The sequence below is a fragment of the Phoxinus phoxinus genome (assembly GCF_949152265.1).
Source record: "Phoxinus phoxinus genome assembly, chromosome: 11".
NCBI classification, from domain to species: Eukaryota; Metazoa; Chordata; class Actinopteri; order Cypriniformes; family Leuciscidae; genus Phoxinus; species Phoxinus phoxinus.
Genome location: NC_136886.1, coordinates 10,045,368 through 10,055,884, shown reverse-complemented (window position 1 = coordinate 10,055,884; position 10,517 = coordinate 10,045,368). Strand labels below are relative to the sequence as shown.

At 39.8% G+C, this 10,517-nt stretch overlaps 1 protein-coding gene across 2 annotated transcripts; it reads left to right on the top strand.

The window, feature by feature from the left end:
- Window positions 1-696: 696 nt before the first annotated feature.
- slc6a22.2 (solute carrier family 6 member 22, tandem duplicate 2) lies at window positions 697-10,517 on the top strand. 2 transcript variants are annotated; one of them, XM_079627836.1, is made up of 15 exons: window positions 697-831; window positions 2,156-2,349; window positions 3,186-3,320; window positions 3,400-3,540; window positions 3,619-3,700; window positions 3,852-3,984; window positions 6,762-6,896; window positions 7,007-7,110; window positions 7,229-7,353; window positions 7,594-7,706; window positions 7,801-7,938; window positions 8,054-8,156; window positions 8,378-8,478; window positions 8,771-8,941; window positions 9,158-10,517. In XM_079627836.1, the coding sequence occupies exons 2-15, from the start codon at window positions 2,160-2,162 to the stop codon at window positions 9,311-9,313; spliced, it is 1,827 nt and encodes a 608-aa protein (XP_079483962.1). In that variant the 5' UTR covers window positions 697-831; window positions 2,156-2,159; the 3' UTR covers window positions 9,314-10,517. The 2 variants fall into 2 exon arrangements, with proteins under 2 accessions (XP_079483962.1, XP_079483961.1); XM_079627835.1 differs by lacking the exon at window positions 697-831 and adding an exon at window positions 898-975.

Genomic DNA, 10,517 nt, shown 5'->3' with positions numbered 1-10,517 from the left:
GAGGACACCACAAGAGGACACTGTTGAGCTTTAATGGCGTTTCCACAACCCGTCTACGGCTACAATGTTTTGAAAGTAGCCTACTGAGTGATACTGAAATAGGCTAATGCCAGATATTAACCAGCAGTTGTCGCATCTCTCCTTAAATGAAAGAAAAACTGTAAAAATTGACTTGAAAGTGAACAGTTTCAGAATTGTTAATTCAGAATTCAGAATATTTCAATCTCCCACCAAGATTTATAGGCCTATCCTGCAGGACTGATGGGAGAATGGCATTTGTCATGAAATGTGCAATCAGCAATTACTAATTTCTTAATGGAGCACATACAGAACACAACAGAACACATTTGATTCAGGTATTTCAGCATTCTTTCCTTTCTGAATGCATTTGACAATACAAACGACAAGGTGTCCAGTAACTGCTAATTCAACTTGAGGAAGAACTGCTGAAAGTAGAATGTATTTTTTTTCCAGAAAGCTATTGCTATATTATCAGACAGGCTCAAAGACGGAGAATGATATAGAAAAAGACAGAGAGAGTAGGGGGAGAGAAAGAAACCAAATGAATGCAGTTACTCCACTGATAAGACATTTCAGTTTTATCTCTAACATACCATTAAACAGGCCAGGGGACACACACATGTTGGTATGGTTTTATTTACTTGTAAAGCAGAGAATAATAAACCTGGTCAGCAGTCTTGTTCAGGAGCTCCTGAAGCAGGTTTGGCCACTCCTCAGTCATTCTCTTTGAGGACATTATTTTGAACTGCTAACCTGGATACAAGCACTGCATTAAGGGGACATACAAAACGGATTCGTCACAATTCACAGGTATTCTGATTACTATTTTGTTTCATTATTACATTACACTTTATTGTTGTGAAACACAGCAGCAGTGCTAGTTTTCCAAAAAAAAGAAGAAAAAAGAAGAAGCATGGTTTCAGCTGTATGTTCTAAGCAAAACCATGCCCACAGGTAAGCACCTTTCTTATGAATTTTTAACCAATTATTTTTTTTAAAGCATATACGAATCAATTGTTATGCATTCTTATTTAGGTTTGAGCTGAATATCTTCATAATATACACATGTGAGGGTGACCAAACCTTAGATATAAAAATACTTTTACCGTGGGTGTCTAAAAAAAACCTGTTTTTTGTTTTTAAGCTGTTTGTGGTGAGGTGTTGAAATGATCTTGGAGGCCTCTGGCAATGTCAATAGGAGGGCTGTATTTATGTATGAAATAAAAAAGCTTGAGCATACTAATTTACCTTTAATAACTGACTTAAATTCAATTTTCTGCAATTGAAGTTGCAAGGTAACACAAAACACAAAGAGGAAACACAAAACAAAACATTGCATAATAATTATAGGCATACAGTATAGTACAATTGTAACACTTTACAATAAGGTTCATTACTAGTTAACATTAGTTAATGTATTAACTATTAACTAATAATGAGCAGTACATTTGTTACTGTATTAATCTTTGTTAATGTAAGTTAATAAAATACAGCTGTTCATTGTTTGTTCATGTTAGTTCACAGTGCATTAACTAATGTCAACAAATACAACATTTGATTCTAATGAACTATAAGTAAATGTTGAAATTAATATTAACTAAGATAAATAAATGTTGTAGAAGCATTGTGCATTCTTAGTTCATGTTAACTAAGATTACCTATAATGTTAACTAACGATTCTTATTGTATAGCCTAGTGTTACCAGTAAAATTATATTATGTATAGTTAGTACATATGTATAGTATACCAATATACAATACTGTATATATTCCAATAGTCAATGACTGGTCTATCATTCGCTTTTGTAAGAGGTAAAAGCACGTGAAAGAAACACGTGCAGCTGTTTGCAGAGAACATTGATACTATCATTTCCAACAGATGAGGGCACATCTACCCTAAACACATATGGGCCCCATTCTTCATAACAACTACATTTGTGGAAGTAATGCGGTATTAATTATGCATCTTATTAATTAAATATATCTTGTGCTTAAGGCGTGCAGTAAACATCACTGATAAAAATATGTATTTGTATATTACAAATGTAGGTAACTGTTGACAAAAATATGGGTTACAGGTGTATATTGTAAATGCATTTATTTTTTGTGTGTTTGTTTTTTCAACCCATCATTAGCATCATGGAGCATAGCTCAAGGCCAGAGGTGAAGTTGAACCTCATGAATGGTGCCCTAGTGCAGGCCAGACCTAAAACCCAGGAGAGAGAGCAGTGGGCCAATAAGCTGGAGTTTCTCTTGGCAGTAGCAGGGCACATCATTGGCCTGGGAAATGTGTGGAGGTTTCCTTACTTGTGCTACAAGAATGGGGGAGGTGAGTGCAATATTGATATTTAATCCTGTTTTTTGGTATTTATGTTTTTTGAGTTATCATTAACATAGCATAAAAAAAAATATTTGATAATGTCTCAGATACAAAAACTAAAAAAGTCTGCTGTTTCGATGTTATGGGGCTCTTTCGTAGAGGTTTGTTATCTGAATATTAAAGGGGTGGTAAAATGCCCTTTTCACAAGATGTAAAATAAATCTCTGATGTCCTCAGAGTGTGTGTGTGAAGTTTTAGCACAAAATACCCCACATATATTTCACTTTTTGAGGGTTTGCAAAAACGCACCATTTTGTGCCTGGCCCTTTAAATGCAAATGAGCTGCTGCAGAGGGCGGGGTTTCAAGAGCTCATGTGTGTTAGTATATTATATATTATTTTATAATAAATTATAATAATATAATAATATTAATTATTATCTGCGTGAGAAAATGGATGTGGCGTGAGACTGAGAGCGTGTGAAAAGGGCCTATTGCTTGTGAGTTGGCAGCCCTACTTAAATGCTTACAAATTTTTTTAATTATTAAAATCATTATTGATTATTACGTGCATTATTGCTTTAGTATTGGTTAAAGTTAACTTAATATTGTATTTTTGTTGAAAACATGTTGTAAATTTGTCATATTACTTCGAAATCGAACATTAGTTTGTGGACCACCATTTTAGATAATTTCATTTTATTAAACCCTTTTTATCATCTTTATAAGGGTGAGTTAAAACCGACTTAGTCAAATATTTTCAGTAGGCCTACATTGGTGTGTATAAGAACAGTATTGATGTGTATATTACTGTGTGTTAATAAATCTGAGTTATTCTGTCATATAGGGGCATTTTTTGTGCCATATGTGCTGTTTCTTTTTACCTGTGGGATTCCACTTTTCTTTTTGGAGACTTCACTGGGTCAGTTCACCAGTCAGGGTGGAATCACGTGCTGGAGGAAGATCTGTCCACTGTTTGAAGGTGAGCAATGATCTCATGTACAGTGACGTTTCAATATCATTGTATTACTGCGTTTAACTTCACTTGGTCCCCCCCACAGGCCTCGGTTATGGTAGCCAAGTCGTTGTCCTCTATACTGGAGTCTATTACATCATTATTCTAGCTTGGGCTTTCCTTTACCTCTTCTCGTCCTTCAGTTCAGAGCTGCCATGGGCTAGCTGCAAAAACTACTGGAACACAGGTATCCCATACAGAACAGTGTGAAGTATTATAATACTGGGTTATGTCATTTAAATAACCACTGCCTTTCTTTATTTAGAAAACTGCAAAGAGTTCAGCAAGAGCAACATTACTGAATATTCTCCAGAGAAAAGCACATCCCCTGTTATTGAGTTTTGGGAGTAAGTTGTTGGAAATAGCACCCCATTAAAAACAGATTGTATTAAGTATAGTTTTGCAAGGCAACACATGAGAACAAAATGCATCCAGCTAATTAAAATGAATCACAATAAAGGTTGTAAAACAGAACGATCCCATATTTTATGCCTACAGGAGAAGAATTTTGGGATTGTCTGAGGGAATAGAACAGATGGGTAATGTTAGATGGGACTTGGCGCTCTGCCTCCTGTTGGCCTGGATCATCTGCTACTTCTGTGTGTGGAAGGGAGTGAAGTCCACAGGCAAGGTGAGAACTTTACTAAACTTTTTAACAATGTAACACAAAATGAGTGGCAAGATATATTTACCCATGAGCGGGAAAGTGGAATGTACATGCTTGTTGTTTTAGCCTGTATGCTACTGTACACTAATGTTATAATAAAAAAAAAAAAAAACTTTAAGCAGATATAGACATTTTAAATTAAACAATTTTACAGTGACTTTCAAATTACTTGCATATCATCAAGTTTGCATCCGTTGACTAATATAGAACTAATATGCAATAAAATGAAATAATTTTGTGTTGTAAAATGTATTTAAAAATAAACATTTCAAAGGTAAACTTTCCAAATAAATAAAACTCATGTAATGAATTTATACAAAAAAAATTATACAAATAAATGTATTACAAAAAATAATAATTATTTTTTTATTTAGTTTAAAAAAAAAGTATTCATGTGGTTAAACCTACATCTGTCACGGGTCAGGTGCGGGTGAAGAATGGCAAAGGCAGAATTCTCCAAATCAAACTTTTACTAGAATAAACTTACAAAAAACTGGTACAGGCTGAAGAGTAACACTCAATACACAGTAACATAAACATTGACCGACAACTGAAAGGTGAAAGACAGGAACTTAAATACACAGATGATAACGAGTGACGACAGGTGATGATGATGATGAACAATGACTAATTAACTAAACACAGGTGACAGAACTGAACTAATGATGATGAACTAAACTACTGAACACAGAGATAAGATGAAGAAAACAAACAAAGTCCATAATAAACGTGACATAACGCCCCCCTTCAACAAGGCGCGACCTCGCGCCGTAGAACAACAAAGGGGTGGGGGGGTGGGCGCCCTGGAGGCTGATGAAGGGGTGGCCGATCTGGAGCAGGAAGCCTCCAGGGCGGAGCAGGACGTGCAGGCGGCCAGGGCGGAGCAGGACGTGCAGGCGGCCAGGGCGGAGCAGGACGTGCAGGCGGCGTGGACCCTTCAGGCGGCCATGGCGGTGAGGACCCTTCGGGCGGCCATGGCGGTGTGGACCCTTCGGGTGGCCATGGGAACCGTGTCGGAAGGGCCTCCACGATCCCCTCAGAGGACTTATTGCCCCCCCCCCAAATTTTCTTGGGGAGGTCAGCACTGGACTGGACCAGCGGCGAAGAGGGCTCTGAGCTGACCGGGGCCAGCGGCGAAGGCGGTCCTGGGCTGGACGGGACCAGCGGTGCAGAAGGCTCTGGGCTGGACGGGACCAGCGGTGCAGAAGGCTCTGGGCTGGACGGGACCAGCGGTGCAGAAGGCTCTGGGCTGGACGGGACCAGCGGTGCAGAAGGCTCTGGGCTGGACGGGACCAGCGGTGCAGAAGGCTCTGGGCTGGACGGGACCAGCGGTGCAGAAGGCTCTGGGCTGGACGGGACCAGCGGTGCAGAAGGCTCTGGGCTGGACGGGACCAGCGGTGCAGGAAGCTCTGGGCTGGACGGGACCAGCGGTGCAGGAAGCTCTGGGCTGGACGGGACCAGCGGTGCAGGAAGCTCTGGGCTGGACGGGACCAGCGGTGCAGGAAGCTCTGGGCTGGACGGGACCAGCGGTGCAGGAAGCTCTGGGCTGGACGGGACCAGCGGTGCAGGAAGCTCTGGGCTGGACGGGACCAGCGGTGCAGGAAGCTCTGGGCTGGACGGGACCAGCGGTGCAGGAAGCTCTGGGCTGGACGGGACCAGCGGTGCAGGAAGCTCTGGGCTGGACGGGACCAGCGGTGCAGGAAGCTCTGGGCTGGACGGGACCAGCGGTGCAGGAAGCTCTGGGCTGGACGGGACCAGCGGTGCAGGAAGCTCTGGGCTGGACGGGACCAGCGGTGCAGGAAGCTCTGGGCTGGACGGGACCAGCGGTGCAGGAAGCTCTGGGCTGGACGGGACCAGCGGTGCAGGAAGCTCTGGGCTGGACGGGACCAGCGGTGCAGGAAGCTCTGGGCTGGACGGGACCAGCGGTGCAGGAAGCTCTGGGCTGGACGGGACCAGCGGTGCAGGAAGCTCTGGGCTGGACGGGACCAGCGGTGCCTCTGGATCGGCTGGTGTTACCGTGAGGGAGGAACCACAAACCCAAAGAGCTCTGTCCATAAACTCAATAAAAGGTCGATCTAAGTCCCTGAGCAGCAATATCTGGGCTAGTGGATCATCAAGTCCTCTCCAGAACCGTTGCTTCAGAAACTCTTCCTCCCAGTAAACATCCTGATGAAGATGCAGGTAAACGTCCACAAACTCCTCCAATGAACACCCATTCTGATCAAACAGAAATGCCTCCATAGCGTCCTCCTCCATTACTTTATGGTCGGTCAATCTGTCACGGGTCAGGTGCGGGTGAAGAATGGCAAAGGCAGAATTCTCCAAATCAAACTTTTACTAGAATAAACTTACAAAAAACTGGTACAGGCTGAAGAGTAACACTCAATACACAGTAACATAAACATTGACCGACAACTGAAAGGTGAAAGACAGGAACTTAAATACACAGATGATAACGAGTGACGACAGGTGATGATGATGATGAACAATGACTAATTAACTAAACACAGGTGACAGAACTGAACTAATGATGATGAACTAAACTACTGAACACAGAGATAAGATGAAGAAAACAAACAAAGTCCATAATAAACGTGACAACATCATCTTAATTCTACATTGAATTATGTTTTTTTTAATCCGAGGTATACAGTTATCAGTATGTGTGCACTATGGGAATCAAACTCCTGATGATGGTGTTGCAAGCACCACGCTGAAACAGTCTGTCTTCCTGTTTTCAGGTGGTCTACTTCACTGCTACTTTTCCCTACTTAATGTTGGTAGTGCTGCTGGTCCGTGGACTGACTCTTCCTGGAGCGAAGAATGGCATCATATACTACCTCTACCCTGATCCAACACGGCTCACAGACCCGCAGGCACTGAGCTGCTCTCTTTTGCCCTGTTTGCTGAAAATATAGGAAATTTGTAACGTTGAAACCCAAAGTTGATGTGTTGGTGAATTTTAAAAGAATAATTGATGTTTTAGGTGTGGATGGATGCAGGCAGTCAGATATTTTACTCATATGGAGTTTGTACAGGAGTACTGACTGCTTTGGGAAGCTACAACAAATATGACAACAACTGCTATAGGTACCTACTTTAGTTTAGATGACCTAACGCTATATTGTGACATGAGTCTATTTTCTTTGCCTTTCATTCCAAATTTCACTAGCAACTCATGTTGTCTTTTGCTTTTTTTTGCTTTCAGAGACTGTGTATACTTATGTCTGCTCAACAGCTTAACTAGCTTTGTGGCTGGTTTAGCTATATTTTCGGTCCTGGGCTTCATGGCAGATGAACAGGGAATGGATATTTCAATGGTGGCAGAGTCAGGTAAAAGTCATATTTAAGGCTTGAGTTCTCATAAACCAGGTGAAGATTATTACAGCATAAAAATAAGCGTACAGCAACATAAGAATCATGTTGTGTCAGAGCTGTGGATTTATTAGCTGCAAAAGTGTGTCATTTGGAACGTTTCTAAAAGTACACGAAGCAATACTTTTGGTCTTGTTGTGTGTGTCAAGAGTTTTCAAAGAGGGGAAGGGTTTGTCTGAGAACTTTTGTTTGTGGCAGGTCCTGGATTGGCGTTTATTGCTTATCCCCGTGCTGTGGCTTTGATGCCCCTGCCTCAGTTATGGGCAATCTTCTTCTTTATCATGATCATATTCTTGGGACTGGATAGTGAGGTAAATACAGGCAGCTATACAGACTAATCTTTCTCTATTTAATTCATTACCATATAGAACGGATACCCTAAAGCTTTTTCTATGAATGTATCAGTTTGTGTATCATGAAGCCCTGGTAACGGCTATCTCGGATATGTATCCCTCCTTCTTCCAAATTGGACATCGGCGTAAATTTCTTCTCCTCTTCATATGTGCCGCCAGCTTCCTTTTTGGTCTGCTAATGGTAACAGAGGTGAGAGTCACACATAAGAACACAAAGAGGATTGGTTTAAAGCAACCACAAAAACAAAACACACACCTGCAGTACCTGTAATTTATGTCTGCAATTGTATTTGTTTTACTCTTAGGGTGGCCTGTATGTCTTCCAGCTTTTTGACTATTACGCATGTAGTGGAATGACTCTTCTTACTTTTGCCATCCTTCAGTCCATCTGTGTTGGATGGGTATATGGTAGGCTAATTCATTTATTTGACTTGAACCATTGTGCATGTTTGCATTTGCAACTCTGGCGACCTCTGTTGAAATATTTAGAGAACAACTTCTTAGATGTGTGATTAAGCCAAGTCAAAAGTATATTAAATTATTAAAAGCAAAGTAACATAATAAAGTAACGTGATAACATGATTTACAGTGTGTTGCCGAGTTTTAATTTTTTTTTTTTTTCATTTTAGGTGCAGACCGTCATTATGATAGCATTGAGGATATGATTGGATATCGGCCTTGGCCCTTCATGAAGTGCTGCTGGAAATATGTAACACCAGCTATTTGTACAGTGAGTATCATTTGAATTCCTTGAAATCTTTTTCTACGGCTTTTAAAAATCAGAATATGCTTAATTCTGTATTTCCATATGGTATCCACAAACTGCTCTCAGAGCAGTACGTGAAGGTTTGTCGCCACCTGTGAGTCTGTGTCTGACACCTGTCATCTGTGTCTGTCTTTAAACTGATAGCACTTCAAAACACAAGAAAGACCTTCTCCTATTCTGAGACTCAATGTGACAAAGCATATCAGGCTGACTGACAGGTTCCCACTGCTCAGCATTCACTTTCTTTTCTATTTAGGGAACGTTTATCTTCTCATTGGTTAAATACACCCCTCTGAAGTTCAACAATGTGTATGAATACCCCTGGTGGGGCTATGCGATTGGTGGCTTCTTCACCCTTTCCTCCACCCTACTTGTTCCACTGTGGATGATTTATTTGGTTGGCACCACTCCAGGGTCTATGCGACAGGTAAAGACAGTTCTATCTAGCATCAATTGCATTATTTCACTGAGGTTGGCAGTCAATAAATTATTATATACTGTATATATATATATATATATATATATATATATATATATATATATATATATATATATAATCTTTATTTTTCTGATATATTTTCAAAATAAGTAACACTGTGCATAATGCTTTTTTTTATTTTATTTTTTACATTTTTCATATCAGAGAGTAAGAGTCTTGTGTACTGCTGATGAAGACCTGCCAGATCCTAAACGTCCAAAACAGAAGCAAAACACAGTTACTTTTGAGACCTTCACAGACTTATTGACTTTACGAACTGTTCACACACCCAACTCATTACCTCTCAGAGACATTGTCTGACTGTTCACCATTTCTGCCTTATTTTTGGCCTCATTTTTGACCCATTGTCATTTAAGTTGCACCATAATGAACATCATATGATGGTTAAGTATAGTAATGTTTATCAAAGCATTTACATTTTTTTTTTCAATTTATCATACAGTTAAATCAAAGAGTTCATATGGAGAATAAATTATTATATATGTGAATTCTGACTGGACAAGGGCAAGGCTTGTTTGCGTTTTATAAATGCTTAAAAAGGGCCTTTAAGGCCAGTATTGCCAGGTCTGCATAACTAGCCCAATGGCCAATCTAAAATATCCCAAAAGTTGCCCCATGACCATATCCCAAACATCAAAACGCAAAATATGCCTCTTCCATACCTAAAATACACATTTTACAGTCACTATTATGGAAATTGAAACCACTACATCGTAGTGATGTGATCATAAACGCACAGCTCAAAAGCTCCCTACCAGTGTACCTCCTTCACAAAACTTAACATTTAGTACAGTATTATCATTGGTAGCATATAAATTATTGCAATACAAGCATTTCATACAAATATAATTGATAAAATATGTAAAACCTTTAACAGTTTTAAAGTAGCCCAATTTTCAATTATATAATTTTTTTCTAATTATTTCTTCTGTTATGGTTCTGTTGGACAAAATATTCTGATACACTTTCCAAGAAAAATATGCAAAATCGCCATCTGCTAGCTAACTAGTGATTTTTTTATTTTTATGGACTGGAAATAATTTCCCTGCGCCATAATAAATATGCAGTTAACACTGACATTTTGGGCTCTTGATGTTATAACTAGGAAATATAAAGAATTAAGAAAACTTTTAAATATATAAATGAATGCGCCACCTGCTGGACATTAGAAATATATTTCTGTCTTCATGCAAGTGCATTACTAATATCCTCTTGCCATGCAGGGCTTTGTTGGATAGCTCCATCTACTGGACAATAGTAGACACAGGTCTGTAACCAACATAGACACCAACATTCACATTAGTGGTTGAACAATTTGAGTTTTAAAGGATTGATTGTTACATTTGGTCCCTGCAAATACAAGGGACAGATACACTGCATTGCTTAATACATTGTATGTACATTTTTATATTTGCAATAAATATTAGACAAGGTGTGTCTGATAAAATGTGCAATGGCATAAAATATTCGTTGCTAATTCTCTTGTCAAGTCTGTTCATTTATT